This window comes from Hypanus sabinus, chromosome 7 (genome assembly GCF_030144855.1).
Source record: "Hypanus sabinus isolate sHypSab1 chromosome 7, sHypSab1.hap1, whole genome shotgun sequence".
Taxonomy (NCBI): Eukaryota; Metazoa; Chordata; class Chondrichthyes; order Myliobatiformes; family Dasyatidae; genus Hypanus; species Hypanus sabinus.
The window spans coordinates 2,473,166-2,499,758 of record NC_082712.1 but is presented as its reverse complement, the minus strand read 5'-3'; the positions used below and the strand labels follow the sequence as shown (position 1 = coordinate 2,499,758).

The following is a 26,593-nucleotide window of genomic DNA, read 5'->3' as shown; positions in this document are numbered from 1 at the left end:
TGTGTGGGGTTTGTGGAATGGGGGTGTGTGTGGTTTGTGGAATGGGGGTGTGTGTGTGGGGTTTGTGGAATGGGTGTGTGTGGGGTTTGTGGAATGGGTGTGTGTGTGTGGGGTTTGTGGAATGGTGTGTGTTTGTGGGGTTTGTGGAATGGGGGTGTGTGTGTGGGGTTTGTGGAATGGGTGTGTGTGTGTGGGGTTTGTGGAATGGGGATGTGTGTGTGGGGTTTGTGGAATGGTGGAGTGTGTGTGTGTGGGGATTGTGGAATGGCGGGGTGTGTGTGGGGATTGTGGAATGGCGGGGTGTGTGTGGGGATTGTGGAATGGCTGGGTGTGTGTGGGGATTGTGGAATGGGGGTGTTTGTGGGGTTTGTGGAATGGGGGTGTTTGTGTGGGGTTTGTGGAATGGTGGGGTGTGTGGGGTTTGTGGAATGGGGGTGCGTGTGTGGGGTTTGTGGAATGGGGGTGTGTGTGGGGTTTGTGGAATGGGGGTGTTTGTGGGGTTTGTGGAATGGGGGTGTTTGTGGGGTTTGTGGAATGGGTGTGTGTGTGTGGGGTTTGTGGAATGTGTGTGTGTGGGGTTTGTGGAATGGGGGTGTTTGTGGGGTTTGTGGAATGGGGGTGTTTGTGGAATGGGTGTGTGTGTGTGGGGTTTGTGGAATGGTGGTGTTTGTGGGGTTTGTGGAATGGTGGTGTGTGTGGGGTTTGTGGAATGGGGTTGTGTGTGGGGTTTGTGGAATGGGGTTGTGTGTGGGGTTTGTGGAATGGGTGTGTGTGTGGGGTTTGTGGAATGGGTGTGTGTGTGTGGGGTTTGTGGAATGGGGGTGTTTCTGGGGTTTGAGAAATGGGGGTGTTTCTGGGGTTTGTGGAATGGGTGTGTGTGTGTGGGGTTTGGAATGGGGGTGTGTGTGGGGTTTGTGGAATGGGTGTGTGTGTGTGGGGTTTGTGGAATGGGTGTGTGTGTGGGGTTTGTGGAATGGGTGTGTGTGTGGGGTTTGTGGAATGGGTGTGTGTGTGTGTGGGGTTTGTGGAATTGGGGTGTGTGTGGGGTTTGTGGACTGGTGGGGTGTGTGTGTGGGGTTTGTGGAATGGGGGTGTGTGGGGTTTGTGGAATGGGTGTGTGTGTGGGGTTTGTGGAATGGGGGTGTGTGGGGTTTGTGGAATGGGTGTGTGTGTGTGGGGTTTGTGGAATGGGTGTGTGTGTGGAGTTTGTGGAATGGGTGTGTGTGTGGGGTTTGTGGAATGGGTGTGTGTGTGGGGTTTGGAATGGGGGTGTGTGTGGGGTTTGTGGAATGTGTGTGTGTGTGGAGTTTGTGGAATGGGTGTGTGTGTGGGGTTTGTGGAATGGGTGTGTGTGTGGGGTTTGTGGAATGGGTGTGTGTGTGGGGTTTGTGGAATGGGTGTGTGTGTGGGGTTTGTGGAATGGGTGTGTGTGTGTGGGGGGTTTGTGGAATGGGTGTGTGTGTGGGGTTTGTGGACTGGTGGGGTGTGTGTGTGGGGTTTGTGGAATGGGTGTGTGTGGGGTTTGTGGAATGGGTGTGTGTGTGGAGTTTGTGGAATGGGTGTGTGTGTGGGGTTTGTGGAATGGGTGTGTGTGTGGGGTTTGTGGAATGGGTGTGTGTGTGGGGTTTGTGGAATGGGTATGTGTGGGGTTTGTGGAATGGGGGTGTGTGTTTGTGGGGTTTGTGGAATGGTGGGGTGTGTGTGGGGTTTGTGGAATGGGTGTGTGTGTGGGGTTTGTGGAATGGTGGGGTGTGTGGGGTTTGTGGAATGGGGGTGTGTGTGTGGGGTTTGTGGAATGGGGGTGTGTGTGGGGTTTGTGGAATGGGTGTGTGTGTGGGGTTTGTGGAATGGGTGTGTGTGTGGGGTTTGTGGAATGGGTGTGTGTGGGGTTTGTGGAATGGAGGTGTGTGTGGATTTGTGGAATGGGTGTGTGTGTGTGGGGTTTGTGGAATGGTGGGGTGTGTGTGTGGGGTTTGTGGAATGGTGGGGTGTGTGTGTGTGGTTTGTGGAATGGGGGTGTGTGTGGGGTTTGTGGAATGGGGGTGTGTGTGTGGGGTTTGTGGAATGGGTGTGTGTGTGGGGTTTGTGGAATGGGTGTGTGTGTGGGGTTTGTGGAATGGGTGTGTGTGTGGGGTTTGTGGAATGGTTGTGTGGGTGTGGGGTTTGTGGAATGGTGGGGTGTGTGGGGTTTGTGGAATGGGGGTGTGTGTTTGTGGGGTTTGTGGAATGGGGGTGTGTGTTTGTGGGGTTTGTGGAATGGGGGTGTGTGTGGGGTTTGTGGAATGGGGATGTGTGTGGGGTTTGTGGAATGGGGGTGTGTGTGTGGGGTTTGTGGAATGGTGTGTGTGTGGGGTTTGTGGAATAGGGGTGTGTGTGTGGGGTTTGTGGAATGGGTGTGTGTGTGTGTGGGGTTTGTGGAATGGGGGTGTGTGTGGGGTTTGTGGAATGGGTGTGTGTGTGTGTGGGGTTTGTGGACTGGTGGGGTGTGTGTGTGGGGTTTGTGGAATGGGTGTGTGTGTGTGTGGGGTTTGTGGAATGGGGGTGTGTGTGGGGTTTGTGGACTGGTGGGGTGTGTGTGTGGGGTTTGTGGAATGGGTGTGTGTGTGTGGGGTTTGTGGAATGGGTGTGTGTGTGTGGGGTTTGTGGAATGGGTGTGTGTGTGGAGTTTGTGGAATGGGTGTGTGTGTGAGGTTTGTGGAATGGGTGTGTGTGTGGGGTTTGTGGAATGGGTGTGTGTGTGGGGTTTGTGGAATGGGTATGTGTGGGGTTTGTGGAATGGGGGTGTGTGTTTGTGGGGTTTGTGGAATGGTGGGGTGTGTGGGGTTTGTGGAATGGGGGTGTGTGTGGGGTTTGTGGAATGTTGGGGTGTGTGTGGGGTTTGTGGAATGGGTGTGTGTGTGGGGTTTGTGGAATGGTGGGGTGTGTGGGGTTTGTGGAATGGGGGTGTGTGTGTGGGGTTTGTGGAATGGGGGTGTGTGTGGGGTTTGTGGAATGGGTGTGTGTGTGGGGTTTGTGGAATGGGGGTGTGTGTGTGGGGTTTGTGGAATGGTGGTGTGGGTTTTGTGATGTGGGTGTGGGATTTGTGTTTGACTCTGTGCCTGGTTTGCAGGGTTTCTACGCGGTCTATCGTCATGTGTTTGACACCATCGCCGAGGAGGAGGTGGAGGGAGCCCCAAACCCACAGGGGCTCTTGTTCCCATCATTTGGACACTCCCAGAGTGACTATCAGACGGTGAGGGCCATGGCTGACTCAGGGAGAGGGTGTCAGGGTAATGGAGATTAGGGTGGGGAGGGCAAGGTTGGTGCTGGGACGGGCTGTCCTGCGATGTGTCCCGGTGTGGTGTCTCCCTCACCCTTGCCCCTCGCCCCCAGGTGGTCCACCCGTTCTACGCGCACTGGCAGAGTTTCTATACACAGCGGACGATGGCCTGGCGGGAGCGCTTCGACACACGGCAGGCGGTGAACCGGGGCGAGAAGCGAGCCATGGAGCGGGAGAACCGGCGGTTACGGGACAAGGCACGCAAGGAGCTCAGCCAGGTGGTCCGGCAACTCGTGGCCTTCGTCCGGCGGCGTGACCCCCGGGTCCAGGCCCACCGGCAGCGGCTGCAGGAGCTGAATGCACAGAGGGAGCGACGGGCGCAGGAACTGCAACGGGAGCAGGTGTTACAGCAGGCCAGGTAGGAGAGGCCCCGTCCCTCTGTCCCAATCACCCCTTTCCCACCCCTCAGCAGGCCAGGTAGGAGAGGCCCCGTCCCTCTGTCCCAATCACCCCATTCCCCCCCCCCCCCCCCAGCAGGCCAGGTAGGAGAGGCCCCGTCCCTCTGTCCCAGTCACCCCTTTCCCACCCCTCAGCAGGCCAGGTAGGGGGGGCCCCGTCCCTCTGTCCCAATCACCCCATTCCCCCACCCCCCCCCTCAGCAGGCCAGGTAGGAGAGACCCCGTCCCTCTGTCCCAATCACCCCTTTCCCACCCCTCAGCAGGCCAGGTAGGAGAGGCCCCGTCCCTCTGTCCCAATCACCCCATTCCCCCCCCCTCAGCAGGCCAGGTAGGAGAGGCCCCGTCCCTCTGTCCCAATCACCCCATTCCCCCCCCCTCAGCAGGCCAGGTAGGAGAGGCCCCGTGCCTCTGTCCCAGTCACCCCATTCCCCCCCCCCCTCAGCAGGCCAGTAGGAGAGGCCTCTCATTCTCCTTCTCTCCAAAGAGTAAAGCCCTTGCTCCCTTAATCTCTGATCATAATCCATACTCTCTAAACCAGGCAGCATCCTGGTAAATCTCCTCTGTACCCTTTCCAGTGCTTCCACATCTTTCCTATACTGAGGCGACCAGAACTGGGCTCAGTACTCCAAGTGTGGCCTAACTAGAGTTTTATAGAGCTGCATCATTACATCGCATCTCTTAAACTCTATCCCTTGACTTTTGAAAGCTAACACCCGATAAGCTTTCTTAACTACCCTATCGACCTGTGAGGCAACTTTCAGGGATCTGTGGACATGTACCCCCAAATCCCTCTGCTCCTCCACACTACCAAGTATCCTGCCATTTACTTTGTACTCTGCCTTGGAGTTTGTCCTTCCAAAGTGTACCACCTCACACTTCTCCGGGTTGAACTCCATCTGCCACTTCTCAGCCCACTTCTGCATCCTATCAATGTCTCTCTGCAATCTTCAACAATCCTCTACACTATTTACAACACCACCAACCTGTGTGTCATCTGCAAACTTGCCAGTCCACCCTTCTATCCCCTTTTAAAGTCCTACGGTTTTTGATCAAGGCATGGTGCATGTAAGCAGATCTTTCTTGAGAAGGGCAAGCTCTGTCAGTAACCTGACTGTCCTTTTTTTTATAGGGCGGGGCACCTCCACAACCCACACACCTCCAATCTCATCATCTCATTGATTGGAGCACTGACTCTTGAATAGCTTGTGTAGAAGGCATTATTCCAGAGGTTCACATACCTTTTCCAACAAATACACGTAATATTGGATCATTTTCTCAATAAGTAAAGGAACAAGTATAATGTTGGTGTTATTATTTAATTGGGTTCTCTTTATTTAGTTTTAAGACTTGTGTGTAGATCTGAACACGTTTCAATAGGTACATTTAATGTCAGAGAAATGTATACAAGATACATCCTGAAATGCTTTCTCTTCGCAGACGTCTACATAAACAGAGAAGTACCTAAAAACATTTAGGTCATACTTGTGCAGAAATAGAGGGAATTCTCCAGGGTTCAGAAACTTTCCAGCACTGCTGTGTGCCAAGCAACGACCTTGCACTTTCCCGTATCCTATCGCTCCCGCTGCGTTCTCTCCCATCTGCCCTGTTTCCGTCGGCATGGCTGAAGGTGCTCAGGCCCTTCGGACTGTGTGTGGTGTTAGAACAAGGGCTGTTAGCCAGAGAAAGTTTCTTCCCCCAAGTCGTAAGGTTACTGAACTCCCTGACAACACCCAGGTCTCCTCATGTCAGTCATGTTATTCTGTTTTTATTTTAACTTGTACATGGACCTTAAGCTAAATGTCAGTGTCCTACAATATATTTTATTTGTGTGTGTGTGTGTACGTATGATGTACAGTGTTGTGCACCTTGGTCCAGAGGAATGACATTTTGTTTGGTGGTAGGTCTGTACAGTTGAATATCGAAGAACGGGTCTGGAGTCCAGCCTTTGCTTTCTATCCAGTACCACATTCGGTCTGTGAGATCTAACCTCCTGAGTGGGGCTTTACTGAATGGGGGGTGCCTGGGGTCATCTGTGGTCTGAGTGTCTTGTGTGTGAGAGTGGACACGGTCCCTGTGGCCCCCCCACCCTGACACTGTGTGTCTGCAGACTGGCTGAGCAGTACGAGGAGCAGCACTGGGTGACGCTGTCGGATCTGGAGAGAGAGCTGCAACAGATGGAGGAGCAGTACCAGAAGGAGTTCGGTGACAGATCTGACGACGAGCAGGAGGGCCCTGAGGAAGGTAGGGAGCTGTTCGGCCATCCAGGTCTCTCCCTTCCCCGACCCCTTGTGCTGGGGACGGGTCAGTTCTCTCCCACCCCGGGTGGGTTGGGGGGAAAGAATGGCTAGTTATACCCCTCCCCATGCACCGCCTGTGGCCCTGGAGGAGGAGGAGGAGGAGGAGGACTGGGCTCCGAGACTCCGACCCTGCTCATGTGTGGGTGAACATGGTGACAATGGACCAAATTGCTCATCGCAGAGGACAGGGGTCTTCACCTGCAACATCAAGAACTGCTCTGCCCAGCCTGATTGCACTGACTGTGTACGGTCGCTGTGTCTACCCAACCCCCCTGATCTCTCCACTGTGGCTTGTTACAGACGGTGATGGAGGGCCAGGGACGGACAGTGCTGAGGACGAGGGTCTATTCTGCCCTGCTTGTGAACGAACCTTCCAGACTGCAAAGGCGTAAGTGTGTCTTCACCCATAGTGGGGGAATAAGCTAGGGAACCCTATCACTCCTCCCAACCAGCAATCGTTTACCTCTCCCATCCCCTCTTCACTAGGAATTGCCAGGGTCACACTCCCACCTTTGTTCTGAATTGCCCCTGTACCGGGGGAACAGTGAGGGTCCTCTTCCACTGCCTCCTGGCATTGCCAGAGTAGCCTGTCTAACACCCTGTCTGAATAAAGCCCAGAGCAACTCTCTTCAGCATGCTCCCCACACTGGTTCCCCAGGGTTGTCAGGTGTTCCTGCCAGACAATCTTCAGCATCACCCAACCAAGCCTCGTCCCTTTGCGAGGGGCCCCGGCCCCACTTCTGTCCCCGTCCCTCTGCCAGGGGCTTCATCCCCCCTCCTGTCCCCGTCGTTCTGTGAGGGGCCCCGGCCCCATCCTGTCCCCGTCGTTCTGTGAGGGGCCCCGGCCCCATCCTGTCCTCGTCCCTTTGCGAGGGGCCCCGGCCCCACTCCTGTCCCCGTCCCTCTGCCAGGGGCTTCATCCCCCCTCCTGTCCCCGTCGTTCTGTGAGGGGCCCCGGCCCCATCCTGTCCCCGTCGTTCTGTGAGGGGCCCCGGCCCCATCCTGTCCCCGTGCCTCTTTCATGCGTTCCAGTTGTACCCCCACTGCCACTTCCTCTGGCAGTTCACTGCGTTCACCCTCCAGCCTCTGTTTGGATTAGGTCACTGCTCAGGCCCCTGTTCAGTCCTGGTTCACCAGGTTTGTGGCGCCACAGAATCGTAGCAGTGTTATCACAGCTCATAGCGTCGTAGTTCAATCCTGGCTTATGCCAGTTTTTGCATCCTTCCCATGTGCAGTAGCTTTTCCCTTGGTGTTCCGGTTTCACTGCGGGTTAGCGGGTCGTTGTGATTAGACTGGGGTCAGATCAGTGGCTGGCTGGTGGTGTTTGACCGGAAAGCTGGTTCAGCACTGTGTCTAAATAAAGTAAATTTAGACACTCTCCGGCTCTATGACCATCCACCTTAACTTCAATATTTTATAAACCACTGAAAGGTCACTCCAGAGCCTCCTTCGCCCCAGGGAAAACAGTCCCAGCCTGTCCATTCTCTCCTTGTAACGCCAGCTCCAGTCCTGCCAGCATCCTGGTAAACCGTTTCTGAACCCTGTCGAACATACAACCATCCTGTTGCCTGTTCCCCAACGCGGGGCCTCGCTGTACACTGCATCCAGCTGAGGGGGTTGGAGGGTGCTACGGAAAGGACTGTAATGGAGGATGGGTTTGGATCACTGACTGTGATCTTCCAGCATGAGGAACCACGAAAAGTCCAAGAAGCACAGGGAGATGGTGGCCCTGCTGAGACAGCAGCTACAGGCTGAGGAACTGCAGCTCCGAGCAGCTCAGGAAAGCCAGGAGCCGCCCACAGAGCAGCCAAGGTACGGCTTCTGGAACGTGGCAGCATGGAGGGGTGGGGGGGTGGAGGAGGAGGAGGAGGAGGCTCCTGTGCGGGAGGGAGAGGCTGAACCGAGGGGAAATGGTATCCTGTGCGGGAGGGAGAGGCTGCACCTCGAGGGGAAATGGTATCCTGTGCGGGAGGGAGAGGCTGTACCTCGAGGGGAAATGGTATCCTGTGCGGGAGGGAGAGGCTGTACCTCGAGGGGAAATGGTATCCTGTGCGGGAGGGAGAGGCTGTACCTCGAGGGGAAATGGTATCCTGTGCGGGAGGGAGAGGCTGTACCTCGAGGGGAAATGGTATCCTGTGCGGGAGGGAGAGGCTGTACCTCGAGGGGAAATGGTATCCTGTGCGGGAGGGAGAGGCTGTACCTCGAGGGGAAATGGTATCCTGTGCGGGAGGGAGAGGCTGTACCTCGAGGGGAAATGGTATCCTGTGCGGGAGGGAGAGGCTGTACTTTGAGGGGAAATGGTATCCTGTGCGGGAGGGAGAGGCTGAACCGAGGGGAAATGGTATCCTGTGCGGGAGGGAGAGGCTGCACCTCGAGGGGAAATGGTATCCTGTGCGGGAGGGAGAGGCTGTACTTTGAGGGGAAATGGTATCCTGTGCGGGAGGGAGAGGCTGTACCTCGAGAGGAAATGGTATCCTGTGCGGGAGGGAGAGGCTGTACCTCGAGAGGAAATGGTATCCTGTGCGGGAGGGAGAGGCTGTACTTTGAGGGGAAATGGTATCCTGTGCGGGAGGGAGAGGCTGCACCTCGAGGGGAAATGGTATCCTGTGCGGGAGGGAGAGGCTGTACCTCGAGAGGAAATGGTATCCTGTGCGGGAGGGAGAGGCTGTACCTCGAGGGGAAATGGTATCCTGTGCGGGAGGGAGAGGCTGTACTTTGAGGGGAAATGGTATCCTCTGCGGGAGGTTGGCTGGTGCCGCTCCGAAAACTAATTTTGCAGAGATTTGGGAGCCTGATCAGCCTGCTCTTGGTCTTAGGCTGGCACTTAATGTCCTGGGACGGATGGAGGTGGAGTAGCTTACGAGGGACATGGACAGTCTTCATTTTTCCCCAGAGTTGTACTAAAAGCAAGAGAGCTTGGGTTTAAGTTCAGACAAGAGATTTAAAAGGGACATGAGGGGTCGCTTCTGCACAGAAATGAGCTGCCAGAGTTGGTGGGTGAGACGGGCTGATCAGCGACATGTAAAGCCATCTCGATGTACATGGATCCAAGGGGTGTCGGCAAACCCAGGCAGGTGGGTCTGGCTTGCTGCGTGGACGGGTTGGACAAACAGGAGCAAGATGGGAATGAGGAGTCGCAGTCTGTCTATTTTAATACTGGGAGTTTATGGGTGGGGGGGGGGGGGTGAATGAACATGGAACGAGGAAGCTGTGGCCAGTACAGAAAGGGGAAAGGAGCTGGATGCTTAGTGTTCTTGCATTTTGATGAAAGGTGGGGGGAGTTATTCTACTCAGAGTCAATATCACAGCTGCACTCGGGACACAATTGAGGCTCACTCACTCACTCATTCTATGCAGAGAGAATCAAAAATATGAAAGATACAATCATTCTCTCAGAATTATACCACAGAAGCCTTAGCAGCCACCAACACACTGAGGGACAGATATGCAGAGAGGTTAGGGAAAGGTGCAAAATGTCTTGTTTTGGGTGACAACTACTTTGATTTTGACTCGCGCCTATGTGCCGACCTGTACAAAATGCTGGAGGAGATTGAGCTCTGGCCAGTGACCAGTCCCGATATCGGAAGTTTGAGAGGAGGGGATTTCACTCGGGCCCACTACCCAAGTAGAAAAAGGAAGCAGTGGGCCGGGGCAGCATAGTAGAGGTTCGACCAGAGACCAGCGTTTGCACTTGATTTGTAAGAGCAAATTAAAGGAAGACTGAAGCGCAGCAGCCGTCATCTGAGTGGTGATCTTGAGGCTTCAGCGAAGAGATGTTTCTTGTGTTCGGTCAGAAAAAGCAAAGACAAGCTCTAGGTTAAGTTCTCTTTCCTTTCCTTCTTTATAACTGCTCAGCTGGGACAGCAGAGATTGCCAGCAGGGTAGTTGAATGCTGCTCTTGCAGGAAGTGGGGAGGCAGGGAGACCTCCAGTGTCCTTACTGACTACACTCGTGAGAAGTGCATCCAGCTGCAACTTCGAACAAACCACATGAAGTAGTTTGAGCTGGAAATGGATGAACTCTGGATTATTTGGGAAGCTGTAGGGCTGATAGATAGGACATATAGAGAGGGAGTTACACCCAAGGTGCAGGACACAGGAAACTGTGTGACAGTCAGGAAGGGGAAAGGCGTTAAGGAGCCAGTGCAGAGTACCCGTGGCCAGCCCGACAACAACAGGTACATCACTTTGGATAGTGTTGGGGACGACCTAATGGAGAAAAGTCCCAGAGGTTGGGTCTCTGGCACTGTGACTCAGAAGGGAAGGGGGAAGAAGAGGCATGCAGTGGTGATGGGGGATTTGTTAGGGGAATGAACAGAACTTTACATGAACTTTAGCAAGGCATTTGACAAGGTCCCGCATGGGAGGCTGGTTAAGAAGGTTCGGTCGCTTGGCATTCAGGATGAGGTAGTAAATTGGATTAGACATTGGCCTAGTGGGAGAAGCCAGAGAGTGGTAGTGGATGGTTGCCTCTGACTGGAGGCCACTGACTAGTGGTGTGCCACAGGGTTCAATGCTGGGACCTCCGTTAGTTGTCATCTGTATCAGTGCTCTAGATGACAATGTGATTAACTGGATCAGCAGATTTGCAGAGGACACTGAGATTGGGGGTACAGATGACAGTGAGGAAGGCTGCCCTGGCTTGCTGCATCTGCCAGAAAATGGGCTGAGAAATGGCAGCAGGAATTCAATGCAGACAAGTGCAAGGTTTTCCACTTCGGTAGGACCAGCCAGGGTAGGTCTTACACAGTGAACGATGGGGCTCTGAGGAGTGTGCTGGAACACAGGGAATACAGGTCCAGAATTCATTCAAAGTACAGCAGGGTCATAAAGACAGCTTTTGGCATATTGGCCTTCATAAATCAAAGTATTGAATGTAGGAGATGGGATGTTATGTTGAAGTTGTGTAAGACATTGGTGAGGCCTCATTAGGAGAACTGTGTGCAGTTTTGGTCACCGACCTACAGGAAAGATGTAAACAAGGTTGAAAGAGTAGGATTTTGCCGGGTCTGGAGGACCTGAGTTATAAGGAAAGTTTGAAAAGGTTGGAACTGTATTCTTTAGAACGTAGAAGATTGAGAGGAGATTTGATTGAGTTATATAAAATTATGAGGGTACAGATAGGGTAAATGCAAGCAGGCTCTTTCCACTGAGGTTGGGTGGGACTGGAACTAAAGGTCTTCGGTTAAGGGTGAAAAGTGAAAAGTTTAATGGGAACTAGGTAATGATAAGAATCTAGAAGATTATAAGGCTAGCAGGAAGGAGTTTAAGAATGAAATTAGGAGAGCCAAAAGGGGCCACGGGAAGGCCTTGGTTGACAGGATTAAAGAAAACCCCAAAGCATTCAACAAGTATGTGAAGAGCAAGAAGATAAGATGTGAAAGAATGGGACCTATCAAGTGTGACAGTGGGAAAGTGTGTATGGAACTGGAGGAAATAGCAAAAGTACTTAATGAATACTTTACTTCAGTATTCACTATGGAAAAGGATCTTGGCGATTGTAGGAATGACTTGCATTGGACTGAAAAGCTTGAGCATGTCGATACTAGGAAGAGGATGCGCTGGAACTTTCGGAAAGCAACAAAGTTGGATAAGTCACCGTGACTGGACGAGATGTACCCCAGGCTACTGTGGGAAGCGAGGGAGGAGATTGCTGAGCCTCTGGCAATGATCTTTGCATCATCAATGAGGACGGGAGAGGTTCTGGAGGATTGGAGGGTTGTGGATGTTGTTCCCTTGTTCAACAATAGGAGCAGAGATAGCTCAGGAAATTATAGACCAGTGAGTCTTACTTCAGTGGTTGGTAAGTTGATGGAGAAGATCCTAAGAGGCAGGATTTATGAACGTTTGGAGAGGTATAATATGATAAGGAGCATTCAGCATGGCTTTGTGAAAGGCAGGTTGTGCCTTACGAGTCTGATTGAATTTTTTGAGAATGTGACTAAACACATTGATGAAGGAAGAGCAGTAGATACAGTGTATATGGATTTCAGCAAGGCATTTGATAAGGTACCCCATGCAAGGCTTATTGAGAAAGTAAGGAGGCATGGGATCCAAGGGGGCGTTGCTTTGTGGATCGAGAACTTGCTTGCCCACAGAAGGCAAAGAGTGGTTGTAGATGGGTCATATTCTGCATTGAGGTCGGTGACCAGTGGTGTGCCTCAGGGATCTGTTCTGGGACCCTTACTCTGTGATTTTTATATAAATGACCTGGATGGGGAAGTGGAGGGATGGGTTAGTAAAATTTGTTGATGACACAAAGGTTGGGGGTATGGAGGGCTGTCAGAGGTTACAGCAGGACATTGATAGGATGCATAACTGGGCTGAGAAGTGGCAGATGGAGTTCAACCCAGATAAGTGTGAGTTGGTTCATTTTGGTAGGTCAAATATAATGGCAGAATATAGTATTAATGGTAAGACTCTTGGCAGTGTGGAGCATCAGAGGAATCTTGGGGTCCGAGTCCATAGGACACTCAAAGCTGCTGCGCAGGTTGACTCTGTGGTTAAGAAAGCGTACGATGTATTGGCCTTCATCAATCGTGGGATTGAGTTTAAGAGCTGAGAGCAGCTCTATAGGATCCTGGTCAGACCCCACTTGGAGTACCGTGCAGAATTCTGTTTGCCTCACTACAGGAAGGATGTGGAAACCATAGAAAGGCTGCAGAGGGAATTTACAAGGATGTTGCCTGGATTGGGGAGCATGCCTTATGAGAATAGATTGAGTGAACTCAGCCTTTTCTCCTTGGAGTGATGGAGGATGAGAGGTGACCTGATAGAGGTGTATAAGATAATGACAGGCATTGATTGTGTGGATAGTCAGAGGCTTTTCCCCAGGACTGAAATGGCTAGCATGAAAGAGCATAGTTTTATGGTGCTTGGAAGTAAGAACAGAGGAGATGTCAGGGATAAATTTTTTACACAGAGAGTGGTAAGTGCATGGAATGGGCTGCCGGTGGTGGGGGTGGAAACGATAGGGTCTTTTAAGAGACTCCTGGATGGCTACATGGAGCTTAGAAAAATAGAGGGCTATGGTTAAAGCCTAGGTAGTTCCAAGGTATACATGTTCGGCACAGCTTATGACACGGCTTTGAAGAAAGTGGTGAGGGTTGTTTGCTTGGCAGCATTTTGTTTTTAAGCATAAATTTGCTTGTAGGGAAGAAGGGTTGACGGCAGGAAGCGACTGAAATGCTGACTCCGCTCTAAGCTTGGGTCCATGTTCATTGCCATTTGTGCCAAGTGTTCCGACTTCCACCATTCCCTCACCGTTGGTAAACTCCCGGGATTTTCAAAATCGTCTGTTGCTTGCAGCATCTGAGAGATAGTTTGCTGTAAAAAAAAACCCTTGAATGTGGATCACACCTTGGTTGAGTGGTTGAATCAGCAATGTTGTGTTAGGCAGCAGGAAACGCACTGTCATGTTAGGATGAATGCTGTCCAAATGTTTAGGATGGGCTGGTGCATTGTCAAGCAACAAAAGAACTTTAAAGGCAAGATTCTGTTCCAGGCAGTAGCATCCCAGAGCTATGTTACCTTCACCTGATGCTGCGCTGTTTATAATTTCCAAACTTTTTTTCAAGTGTTAAGCGGTTCTCTGCTGCTCGGCTGATGGCCCAGGACATGACATCGGACACTTAGGAGACATCGTTAAATATTTCAAGCACAAAATCACTGCACCGTAGGGAAAACCAACAGAAGTTTAAGAGCGCAAGATCGCACATCCACACCTTGCCAAAATCAATGTGAGACTGGCGGGAATGGGATGGTGAGGCGCACACACCTGACTTGTATTGGTGGGAAAATGGTGCTTCTCATCCCTACAGTGAGACTGAGGCACGCGCACCTGACTTGTATTGACGAGAAAGCAGTGCTCCTCACATATCTGTGAGTTTTGGACGCATACAAGGAGATGTTGGTAGAAATAGGTTCCTCTCATAACTGTGAAGACGCATGTAACAAGGATAGGGTGTATCCTTGTCAAACAACAATAGGAGCTATACAGAACCTTGTGTTATGTAAGGGACTGGCCAGGTTACTGATATTTCAGCGAGAGGACAGCAACCACAACTCGTTATGTTCTGTGGCTGCCTTTGGGAGACAAATCTGAATGCTGTACATGGCATACATACTGCGATAATAAATGGACTTTGAGATAAGACCATAAGACATTGAAGAACCGTTAGGCCATTCATCCCCTCTAGTCTGTGCTATTCTACCTGCCTGATTTATTATCCCTCTCAGACACTAGGTATCCATGTAGAGGTTGTAAACTGGATTCGAAATTGGCTGTGTGGGAGAAGACAGAGAGTGGTAGTGGATGATTGCTTCTCAGACTGCAGACCTGTGACTAGTGGTGTGCCTCAGGGATCTGTGTTGGGACCATTGTTGTTTGTTTTCTATATCAATGATCAATGATCTAATGTGGTAAATTGGATCAGCAAGTTTGCTGATGACACTGAGATTAGAGGTGGTGTGGACAGCGAGGAAGGCTTTCAAAGCTTGCAGAGGGATCTGGACCAACTGGAAAAACCAGAAAATGGCAGATGGAATTTAATGCAGACAAGTGTGAGGTGTTGCATTTTGGAAGGACAAATCAAGGTAGGACATACACAGTAAATGGTAGGGCACTAAGGAGTGCGGAGGAACAAAGGGATATGTGAGTTCAGATACATAATTCCCTAAAAGTGGCATCACAGGTAGACAGGGTTGTAAAGAAGGCCTTTGGCATCCTGGCATTCATAAATCAAAATATTGAGTATAGGAGTTGGGATGTTATGGTGAGGTTGTATAAGACATTGGTGAGGCCGGATTTGGAGTATTGTGTGCAGTTCTGGTCACCTAACTATAGGAAGGATATCAGTAAGATTGAAAGAGTGCAGAGAAGATTTACTAGGATGTTGCCGGGTCTTCAGGAGTTGAGTTACAGGGGAGGATTGAACAGGTTAGGACTTTATTCCTTGGAGCGTAGAAGAATGAGGGGAGATTTGATAGAGGTTTACAAAATTATGAGGGGTATAGACAGAGTAAATGCGAGTAGGCTCTTTCCACTTAGATTAGGAGAGAAAAATACGAGAGGACATGGCTTTAGGGTGAAAGGGGAAAGGTTTAGGGGGGGCTTCTTCACTCAGAGTGGTGGGAGTGTGGAACAAGCTGCCATCTGATGTGGTAAATGTGGGCTCACTCTTAAGTTTTTTAAGAATAGATTGGATAGATACATGGATGGGAGAGATCTGGAGAGTTATGGACTGGGCGCAGGTCAATGGGACTAGTGGAATAAAGTTTTGGCACAGACTAGAGGGGCTGAATGGCCTGTTTTCTGTGCTGTAGTGTTCTATGGTTCAAATCCGTCTCTCCCGTCTTACCCCCGTAACCTTTGTTAGTGAATTATCAGCCTATGATTAGGCCTGTGACAGTGGATTCTACAGCTTCACCATCCTCTGGCTAAGGTTGTTCACCTTCAGCTCTATACAAATGGGGCATTCTTGCATTCTGATGCTGTACCCGCTGGTCCTAAACTCCCCCACTATATAAAAATCAATATGCATCATGTAGGAGAGATTAAGCTGGGCAAGTTGTTTACAAACATTTGGGGAAAAAACATGGCCTTAAGGAGAGTCAACGTGGCTTTGTGTTGGCCAGGTCAAGTCTCAGAGTCATACAGATCCTTCAGCTAATCTGCTTCATGCTGTCCAAGTTGGTCCAATTTGTCCACATATATCCCGTACCCCTCCAAGCCTTCCCTGTCCAAGTGCCTTTTCAAAGCTGTGGTACCTGCCTCGGCCAATTACTCTGGTAGTTCATTCCACAAGTGTTCCACTCAATCTTCTTCTCATTTTAAACCTGTGCACTCCAGTTCTTGATTCCTTAACCTTGTGAAAAATACTGAGTACACTCATCCTATCCATGCCCCTATTGATTATAAACACCTCTATAAGATCTCAGTCTCCTGTGGTCAGAGGAATAAAGCCCTAACTTGTTCAACCTTTCCATGAAAACCCCGTCCCTCAAGTCCTGGTGAACTCCTTGTAAAACTTTAATGTGCTCTTTCCAGTTTAATAACATCTTCACTTTTGCAGAATGACAAAAACTCTACAACTGCGTCGTAATCTCCCAACTTTTATACTCCGTGCCCTGACTGATGAAAGCCAGTGTGATAAACAGCTTCTTCACTATCCTGTCTGCCCGTAATTCTACATGTAAATACTCGTACTCCAGAATCCGTCTGTTCTACAGCACTCCCTGGAGCCTGACTGCTCACTGTGAAAGCCCAACCTCGATGGGACTTTCCAAAATGTAACTTCTCTCACTTGTCTGAATTAAACCTTTGTTGCCATTCCTTCACTCACTTACTCAGATAGTCAAGATCCTGCTGTCATTTTTGATGAGCATCTTCATTCAGCTTGTCCAAATCACTGATGTAGATGACAAGCAATCCTGGGCCAGTACCAGGAGTCTCAGGACTCCTGTCTGAGAAACAACTTTCCACTGTCACCCACCATCAAGCTAGCCATGTATCCAGTTAACTCTCCCAGCTGACTTATCAAAGGCCTTAGGACCCCAACTCAACCTCTGTCTTTCCAGATGCATGTAGATCTTGGCCCTCCAAACCCTCTGAACGCAGGCTGTGGACCACGTCTAGATGAAGTTTAGGAAAACCTTTGCCAAGCTCTCTCATCCAGAAGATTAAGATATTTGGGATCGATGTTGAAATGGCCAATTTGGATTCAGAACTGGCTTGCCCGTAGAAGCCGGGTTTTTGGTCAGAGACTTGTTCTCGCTGGGGGCCTGTGATGAGTGGTGTTCCGTAGGGATCTGTACTGGGACTGCAGCTGTCTGTGATTTATATAAATGACTTGGATGCAGATGTGGTTCAAAGTGAGTTTATTATCTAAGTATGTGTGTGTGTGTGTGTGTATGTATATATAAAATATCACCATATACAGCCCTGCAGGCAAACTTAATAAACCCATAGAATAATAACCATAAGACAATCAATGGAAGACTGCACCAAATGGGCTTTCGGCTGCTGTGCAAATACAAAAAGAAAGAAATCATAATAATAAAGAAATATTGAGAACATGAGTCCTTGAAAGTGACTCATAGGTTGTGGGAACATTTCAATGATGAGGCAAATGAAATTAAATGAAGTTACCTCCTTTGGTTCAAAAGACTGATGGCTGAGGGGTAATAACTGTTCCTGAATATGGCGCTGTTAGTCCTGAGGCTCCTGTTCCTTCTTCCTGATAGCAGCAATGAGAAGAGAGCATGTCCTGGGCAGTTGCTTTTGTGCAGATGTGCTCAATGGGGGTAGGGCTTTACTGTGATGGGCAGAGCATTAGTCTTCACCTTTTGTGGGATTTTCTGTTCCCCACCAGGCTGTGATGCAGCCCGTCAATATACTCCCCACCTCACATCTATAGAAGTTTGCCAAAAGTTTTAGACAGGTCCTCCAAAATAATAACAGTTGTTGAGCCTCTCCACCTCTCTGATCTTGGATTTGAAAATTTGCAGGTGATTAGTGGCATTGTGGATAGTGAAGAAGGTTGGTAAAAAATACAACGGGATAGAGATTATTTATGGATATGGGCTGAGAAATGGCAGGTGGAGTTTAACCCAGATAAATGTGAGGTGTTGCACCTCAGTAGGGCAAATGCAAGGAGACAGTACACTGCAGTCAACGGCAAGATCCCTAAGAGTGTTGACGAGTAGAGGGATCTTGGGGTCCGTGTTCATAGCTCCTTGAAAGTGGCTGCACAGGTGGATAGGGGGTTAAGAAGGCTGATGGAATACTCACTTTTATTAGTCGAGGCATTGAGCTCAAAAGTCAAGAGATTATGTTGCAACTTTATAAGACTCTGGTTTGGCCACATCTGGAGTTTCTGGTCACCCTGCTGTAGGGTGTTGTGGCTTTGGAAAGGGGGCAGAGAGTTTTACCCGGATGCTGCCTGGATTAGAGGGCTTGTGCTGTCATGAGAAGCTGGATAAACTTGGGTTGTTTTGTCTGGAGTGGCGGAGGCTGAAGGGAGATCTCATGGAAGATTATGAGAGGCAATGACAGTCTCTGTTTCTCAGGGTTGACGCGTCTCATACCAGACGCATGACGGGGTCGTTTTACAGGAGGGGTGAGGGACAAGTGATGGGTGCCTGGAATGCACTGCCCGGCCTGGGGTGGTGGTGGACGCTTTATAAAAGTGCAAGGGATATGGGCGCTTTGTTGGCAGGACGGATTAGTTAAAGTTTAACAAGTCTGGTAGAGCAAAGGGGCTGTTGCTGCAGTGTGTGGGAGTGTCGGGGGGGGGGGTCTGTAGGTGGTGTGGCTGAGCCCCCCCACTCCAACACTCACCTCATGTCTCGCCATTTTCTTTAGACCTTCCAAGAAGCACAAGAGGAAAAAACAGCAGAAGGTGAGGGATGAATGTCAGGGTCTGCGGCTTGGGGCTGGGCTGGGCTGAGGTGTCTGTGTGCACGTGGAGAGGTGTTGCTGTCGGTGCACAGGGTGGGGTTCGCATACATGCTGGGTCAAGGGCAGTGTGCACATATGGGGAGGTTCGCGTACATGCTGGACAGTGTACACGTATGGGGTGGGGTTCGCGTACATGCTGGACAGTGTGCACGTATGGGGTGGGGTTCGCCTACATGCTGGACAGTGTACACGTATGGGGTGGGGTTCATGTACATGCTGGACAGTGTACACGTATGGGGTGGGGTTCGCCTACAGGCTGAACAGTGCACGTATGGGGTGGGGTTCGCCTACATGCTGGACAGTCTGGGGTGGGGTTCATGTACATGCTGGACACTAAACATGTAAGGACAGAGTCCACAACTGCGTGGTTGCTGTCGATGAGCACGACATCTTCTGTGCCCTTCGCTCTCCCTGGAGCATTGCACTTCCGCCTTCCTGGTCGATGGATCTCGTCCACCAGAGCTGACTTGCACACTAGGGCAGGCATGTCCCTATCTCACCAGGATAGGAGGCTGCCAGCTACCCTCACCTGGCTTAGCCCGCCTGTGACTGCTGTCAGATGCAAACAGCTACTTGGGGCCACGGGAGGGAGCCGAGTGTCCAGTGGAGGCCAAAGGTGAGTGAGCTGCCCCCTCGCTAGAGGTGCTGCCTCTCACTGGACACCCCTCACTGACTGACTAGCAAGGAGACTCTTAAAACCAGCATAACAACTGGAGAATGTGTTTGAGGCTTTACTTACAGGACAGCGTGGGGTGGGGGAGGTGTTCCTGTATCGACAGTTGTGTGAGTGGGCGTTGTCTCCTCTCCAGGTGTTGGGTCCCACTGACTTCAGTATGGACACAGCAACCCCCTCGCTAGAAAACCAGCATAACAACTGGGGGGTGGGGGAGGTGTTCCTGCATCAACAGTTGTGTGAGCGGGCGTTGTCTCCTCTCCAGGTGTTGGGTCCCACTGACTTCAGTATGGACACGGCAACCCCCTCGCTAGAGGTGCTGCCTCTCACTGGACACCCCTCACTGACTGACTAGCAAGGGGACTCTTAAAACCAGCATAACAACTGGAGAATGTGTTTGAGGCTTTACTTACAGGACAACGGGGGGGGGGGGGAGGTGTTCCTGTATCGACAGTTGTGTGAGTGGGCGTTGTCTCCTCTCCAGGTGTTGGATCCCACTGACTCCAGGGTTAGGGTTAGGAGAATAACAACTGGGGGGTGGGGGAGGTGTTCCTGCATCGACAGTTGTGTGAGCGGGCGTTGTCTCCTCTCCAGGTGTTGGGTCCCACTGACTTCAGTATGGACACGGCAACCCCCCAGCATAACAACGGGGTGGGGGAGGTGTTCCTGCATCGACAGTTGTGTGAGCAGGCGTTGTCTCCTCTCCAGGTGTTGGGTCCCACTGACTTCAGTATGGACACGGCAACCCCCTCGCTAGAGGTGCTGCCTCTCACTGGACACCCCTCACTGACTGACTAGCAAGGGGACTCTTAAAACCAGCATAACAACTGGAGAATGTGTTTGAGGCTTTACTTACAGGACAACGGGGGGGGGGGGAGGTGTTCCTGTATCGACAGTTGTGTGAGTGGGCGTTGTCTCCTCTCCAGGTGTTGGATCCCACTGACTTCAGGGTTAGGGTTAGGAGAATAACAACTGGGGGGTGGGGGAGGTGTTCCTGCATCGACAGTTGTGTGAGCGGGCGTTGTCTCCTCTCCAGGTGTTGGGTCCCACTGACTTCAGTATGGACACGGCAACCCCCCAGCATAACAACGGGGTGGGGGAGGTGTTCCTGCATCGACAGTTGTGTGAGCAGGCGTTGTCTCCTCTCCAGGTGTTGGGTCCCACTGACTTCAGTATGGACACGGCAACCCCCTCGCTAGAGGTGCTGCCTCTCACTGGACACCCCTCACTGACTGACTAGCAAGGGGACTCTTAAAACCAGCATAACAACTGGAGAATGTGTTTGAGGCTTTACTTACAGGACAACGGGGGGGGGGGGAGGTGTTCCTGTATCGACAGTTGTGTGAGTGGGCGTTGTCTCCTCTCCAGGTGTTGGATCCCACTGACTTCAGGGTTAGGGTTAGGAGAATAACAACTGGGGGGTGGGGGAGGTGTTCCTGCATCGACAGTTGTGTGAGCGGGCGTTGTCTCCTCTCCAGGTGTTGGGTCCCACTGACTTCAGTATGGACACGGCAACCCCCCAGCATAACAACGGGGTGGGGGAGGTGTTCCTGCATCGACAGTTGTGTGAGCAGGCGTTGTCTCCTCTCCAGGTGTTGGATCCCACTGACTTCAGAACACCCGGTGCATCAGACAGCCGGTCTGAGTCGGAGGCTGAGAGCGGTGAAGAGCACGAGAGGTGTCAGGACAGCGGTGAAGACAATTTGCCCACAGCTGGCATCTCACACACCGCCGAGCGGGAGGGGACAGAGGGTGGGGTGTCCAAAGAGGCAGAGGACACGGGTCATCAAGAGATGGTCCGGACACCGAGCCCAGCAGCACCAGAACCGGCCCCCAGGTACCTCAGCTCTCACATCTCCCCCTGTAGTTGGGGGGGGGGGGGGTTCTGGGCTAGGAGGGGCAGTAGGCTCAGAGAGTGGCCTCACTGGTGAGTCAGGGGTGAAGGGAGTTGTGGGGAAGGCTCAGGGATGATGGGATGGGGAGATCTGGGCTGGTGGGAGTTCTGGGTTGGGGCACAGTTTTCGGTGGGATGGATAGGTAGGTGAGGGTCCGGGGCAAGCAGTCTGCAGAGGGAGGGGGTCTGGGGGGGGGGCAGATAGGTGAGGGTCCAGGGCAAGCAGTTCTTGGAGGGCAGTGGTGGTCCAGGATGGGCAGACCACGGGGGAGTCTGGGGGAAGGGGAATCCTGGGGCATGTGTGGGGGTTCCAGGATGGGCGGGCTGCTGTGGTGGTGGGTTCCGGGGATAAATGGGCTGCCAGTGACTCTCTCCCAATTTTCAGGGTCTCCAAAACCAAAGGAAAAAAAGGAAAACAACAGAAACATTTGGGGAGACGACAGGAGTCGGTGAGTGGGGTGGGGGAGGAGAAAACGTGGGTCAGACCCCTATTGTTAGAGTGTGAGTGTTGAGTGCAGAGGGTTTGGTGCCATCTGGCCTGGTAAGTGGTGTCTCTGTGCCACAGGAAAGGGATCGTTGATTAGCTGCTGGTCAAAGGCCTGTAAGAAATTGAGAGGCGGGGGGATATCAAAGGAACCAAGGGTATACACAGTGAAAGGGAGGTGAGTGTTGATACTGGACCTCTGGACAATGATGCTGGTGAGGTAGTAATGGGGGACAAAGAAATGGCAGATATACTTAAATACTTTGCATCTGTCTTCACTGTAGAAGACACTAACAGTGTGCCAGAGGTCTGTGAGTGTCAGGGAGCTGGAGTGAGTGCCATTGCTATTTAAAAAAGGAAAAGGTGCTAGGCAAGCTGAAAGGTCTTAAGGTGGATAAGTCACCTGGGTTACGTGGACTACATCCCAGAGTCCTGAGAGAGGGTGTGGAAGATTGCAAATGTCACTGCACTCTTAGGAGAGAAAGGCAAATGAAAGGAAATGATAGGCCAGTTAGCCAAACCCCAGGGGTTGGGAAAGGGTTGGAGTCGATTATTAAGGATGAGGTTTCAGGGTACTTGGAGACTAATGAGTAAGTGAGTCAAAGTCAGCATGGTGGATCAGTATTGGGACCACTACTTCTCACATTGTTTGTCACTGATTTAGATAATGGAATTGATGTCTTTGTGGCAAAGTTTATGGATGATATGAAGATAGGTGGAGGGGTAGGTAGTGCTGAGGAAGCAATGTGAATACAGCAGGACTTAGACAAACTGGAAGAATGGGCAAAAGAGTGGCAGATGGAATACAGTGCTGGGAAGTGTATGGTACTGCATTTTTGTGAAAGGATAGACTCCAAAGAACCGTCAGGGCTGCGGAAGGATTATTGGTGTGAAGCTCCCCTCGATCCAGGACTTGTATGCATCTAGAGTCAGGAAGCGAGCAAGCAGCATTATTGTAGACCCATCACACCCTGGACATCACCTGTTCCAACTCCTTTCTTCTGGTGGGCGCTTTAGATCACTCTATGCCAGGACAGTTTCTTTCCGTATGCCATCAGTCTTATGAACACTTGAATTTCAGTCTATTATAAATCAAGTCCGCCTGTACGTTCAATGAGGTGGACCTCATTGTATATAGTTTATGATTATTTGCACTATTGTTTTTGTTTGCTTTTAATTCTGTACAGAGAGAGCTCAGGGAAACCGGCATCAAATTCCCAGTATGTGTCCTCATACTTGGCGATAATAAAGGATTCTGATTAGTGCAGACTATTATCAAAATGGGGAGAAAGTTCAACATCAGAGGTTCAGAGGGACTTGGGAGTCCTCATGCAAGGCTCCCAGAAGGTTGATTTACAGGTCGGGTTTGGGGTAAAGAAGGCAAATGCAGTGTTGCCATTTATTTCAGGGGGAGTAGAATATAAAAGCACGGAGATCATGCTGAAGTTTTAAAGACACTAGGCAGGTCACACTTGGAGTTTTGTCAACAGTTCTGGGCCCCATATCTCTGGAAGGATATGTTGTCATTGGAGAGAGTCCAGAGGAAAATTATTCCAGGAATGAAAGGGTTAACATGAGGAGCTTTGGGCAGCTTTGGGCCTGTACTCACTGGAATTTACAACTATGTGGGGGGGGGATCTCATTGAAACCTACTGAATGTTGAAAGGACGAGATAGGGTGGATGCTTCCTATGGTGGGGTATCCAGAACTAGAGGACACAGCCTCAAAATTGAGGGGTGACCCTTTAAAACAGAGGTAAGGAGGAATTTTTTTTTACCCAGAGAGTGGTGAATCTGTGGAATGCTCTGCCTCAGACTGCGGTGAAGGCCAAGTCCATTTTTAAGGTGTATTTAAGGCAGAAGTTGATAGTTTTCTGATCAGTCAGGGTCAGAAAGATAAGGTGAAAGGCAGGTGTATGGGGTTGACTGGGATCTGGGATCAGTCATGATGGAATGGTGGAGCAGACTTGATGGGCTGAATGGCCTCAGTCTGCTCCTATGGTTTATGGTCCAAGGGAGGGAGACATCAGCGTAGCACAGCACAGACACACGTGGGCTGTGAGGGTGTGATGTTAAAAGCCATTGGCGTTGCCGTCTGGGACAAAATGATCAGCACGTCTGGGGTCCTGCTGCCGACCCAGGCCAGGACAAAGTGACCACTCGGAGAGATTAATGCAATCAAACCATCAACGTAGTTACCTGGAAGGTAAATCCTCTGCCGCGAGTTCCCCGACACTGACGGAGTAGATGGTCATGTATTTAGATTTGCACGAGGCATGGGAAGTGGTGGATGTGGGTTCAATTTCCAAGTTTAAGAGAAATGGAAATAGGTCCATGGATAGGAGGTTATGGAGGGTATGGTCCAGGAGCAGGTCAATGGGACAAGGCAGATTAATAGTTTGGCATTGGCTAGATTGGCTGAAGGGTCTCTTTCTGTGCTGTTTTCTGACTCTATTTGACAAGTGGTCCCAATAGCAGTGTGTGATGTGCAGGGAACTGAGCTCAGGATCAATTGTCACAAAATAATAGGGCTTCGATGTGGGAGGAGACATCTCCTGCAGTGCCCCAGAGTTCAATTATTGACCCTGAGTTCTGACCCAGTGACCTGGAGGAGCAGGTGTGTTGTGATGAGGACCTTGTGGGACAGAAAACCCTGCATGTGGAGCTTGGGGTGGGGAAGTGAGGTCAGGTCTCAGCAGGAATCTCAAGGTGGATGAGATTGGAGAGAGGTCTCTGTTCCTGTGCGCCAACTGCAGGTCGGTGCAGAGCTGGGCAGGTTGACTGCATCCAGAGTGTGTTAAACTAAGAACAAAGGGAGGGCAGCTACCATGTCTGGCTGCTGTATATTGGAACTTCTCTCCAATGGGTTGTGGTCACCAGGAGGGTAATTAAGAGATGGGCAGGGGGTGCAGTTGAGGGTGGTGGGAAACTGGGAGTACGGTCACGTTGAGTGTTGGGGAGGTGTGGGACCCTGTGTGTTCACTGGGCTTTGGGGGTTAGGAGGGGGAATTCTCTCTGTGGGGTGTAGGATTTAACCCCCCGGTGTGATAGGAACTGTCCCTAGGTGGGGTGTAGCTTTTAATCCCTGGTGTGTTTGGTGTATCTGCAGGACCCGCTGAACTGTGTGATCTGTAACTGCCCATTTTCATCCCGAAACAAGCTGTTCGAGCACTTGCGAGCAACCGGGCACGCGGCAGCAGTGCCAGACCAGAGAGCAGCTGGCAGCCGGACTTCCAGCGGGAGGCGGAAGAACCGATAATGCAGCCGGGCCCCAGAGTGGGCCCGCCGGGTGTACCGGGACCACCAGAGCTGCGATTGGGAGTCACTTGTCACTGCCTGCTGCCCAGAGAGCTGATGAGCGAGGTCCTGGGTCACTGGACACTGTACACCCCTGGCTGTCCACACATCCCCTTCTCACTGGGTTCCCTGCCCCCCCTCACAGCCACTGTTGTCGGCTCCCAGAATTCCAACAACGGGCAGCCTTAGTGATAAGTTAAAGGAGCCGACCCTGTTCAGTGTGTGAATCTTTGTGCGCGCAGACTGAGGCGGGTTAGGACGGTAGTAGAAAGAATCTGCGTGTGCTGGGAGGGAGAGTGGAATAACCAGTGGCAGGCTCCCACTGTGACTGGGAATTGACAGAATCCAGACCTCAGTGGCTACTGCTGGCCCTTTGGGAGACATCTACCCCCCTCAATGCCCCAGGGTGGTTGGGTTTGCTAAGTCCATGGCCCAGCGTCCCGACCTGGTATGGAGTGGACAAGTCACTGTGATCCCTTTGAAATATTCTCCCTTCATAGGTCCGACAGCCAGAGATGAGGCTCCACTCTATGCCAGCTGTGTGCCTCAGGTTCTGTACCAGGGTACTCTCAGTGGCAGGCCAGGCCATTCAGCCCCTCTAGCCTACTAGCGTTCAGCGAGAGTGCTCCCATATCTCCATTCCCTTTAGGTGGTGACGGAGAGTTGGGCTGCGGCCTTGTGGAGTGCAGGTTGTGGGAGAGATGGGACAGCTCCCGGTCTCATGGGGTGGGGGGGGGGGGGATGTTAACATGCAGCCTGGAGAATAAAATAAGCAATGTTCAATGTGGTTTTGCCTAAAGTGGGATTTCTGACAAACGAAGGGCCACCCGGCTGGGGTGGAGTAGGAGTCAGGCTCAGAATGTCCGAATGGTTTTTGCACGTGGTTTCCTCGACAGTTTCAAAGTACAAAGGGAAAAGCAAAGTGTCAAAAACAAGTCTTGTAATTTTGGGAAAGCGGTGACCCTGTGATCGAGAGAAGATAACGAAGGACTGGGGAGGGGGGTAATGAGGCTGAAAGGAGAGGGCGTGGGGTAATTCAAAACTGCTGTGTGGTGGAACTTCTCACACGCGCAGCTGAATCTCGGAACCCGCTGCCCAGAGTGGCGCTCAGAGCATGGAGTTGCCGTTCCAGGGAAGTGGTACTGAACGTCAGCCACCGTCGCACTCACTGTGAGGCAGCTCTATGGGCCCAGCAGCCTGCTCCTGTCCGCTGAGCACTTCCCGATGAAGGCTGCTCCTCTGTGACGTTACCCGGGCCGGGCCGCCTGCATTTCCCAGATGCTGCAGGGCTGTCTCACTTCACAACAGCTGAACTGGATATTTTCGCGAGGCGGCTCCCAAAGGAGATCTCGGGGAGATCTCGTCGAGCGTCACCAGTGGATCAGAGGTCGGTGTAGCCGGAGCTATTCCACAACCGTGGCGGGATGGGAAACAACACGCTGCTGCTCCCTGTGGGTGCAAGAACACCCCGACCAGAGGAGACCTGCTGTTGCTCCCGGTAAAAAACCTGGCAGCCCGGCAGATGCTCACCTCCGGGAGCCGCGAACCCTGCTGAAGGCATTTTCCCTGCCGAAGAAATTGTGCGGTCAGTACATGCCGCCTCTGACGGTGTTCCGTATATATGTACCTCTGAAGGGTCCTGAGGCGGAGAGCCGCCAGCTGGGTATGCACACTGACCACCCGCCGCGATCGGACCCAATGCCTCCTGTTGCCCCAGAAGAAGTCCTTCAACTTTGTCTGGGTCCTAGGGGCAAATACAATGGGGGGGAACTA

The 26,593-nt window shown here is 51.5% G+C and overlaps 1 protein-coding gene and 1 long non-coding RNA gene across 4 annotated transcripts in view; one reads left to right on the top strand and one right to left on the bottom strand.

Annotated features, from left to right (window-relative positions):
• dnajc21 (DnaJ heat shock protein family (Hsp40) member C21) overlaps window positions 1–25,559 on the top strand; it is a 44,900-nt gene extending 19,341 nt beyond the window's left edge. Inside the window, exons 4-12 of one of the 3 annotated variants that reach the window (XM_059974053.1) lie at window positions 3,110–3,232; window positions 3,373–3,677; window positions 5,825–5,958; window positions 6,315–6,402; window positions 7,698–7,826; window positions 18,378–18,414; window positions 20,739–20,983; window positions 21,426–21,489; window positions 24,633–25,559. In XM_059974053.1, the coding sequence (XP_059830036.1) occupies window positions 3,110–3,232; window positions 3,373–3,677; window positions 5,825–5,958; window positions 6,315–6,402; window positions 7,698–7,826; window positions 18,378–18,414; window positions 20,739–20,983; window positions 21,426–21,489; window positions 24,633–24,782 (1,275 nt within the window). In that variant the 3' untranslated portion in view covers window positions 24,783–25,559. Of the gene's footprint in view, window positions 1–3,109; window positions 3,233–3,372; window positions 3,678–5,824; window positions 5,959–6,314; window positions 6,403–7,697; window positions 7,827–18,377; window positions 18,415–20,072; window positions 20,361–20,738; window positions 20,984–21,425; window positions 21,490–24,632 lie in introns of those variants that run through there. The other 2 variants (XM_059974054.1, XM_059974055.1) reach the window with 2 other exon arrangements.
• On the bottom strand, window positions 4,175–18,369 carry LOC132396496 (uncharacterized). Its single transcript, XR_009512992.1, has 3 exons — window positions 17,357–18,369; window positions 13,277–17,291; window positions 4,175–5,362 (listed from the first exon to the last, which is right to left on the bottom strand). It is a non-coding gene; the product is annotated as an uncharacterized LOC132396496 (long non-coding RNA).
• Window positions 25,560–26,593: the final 1,034 nt, after the last annotated feature.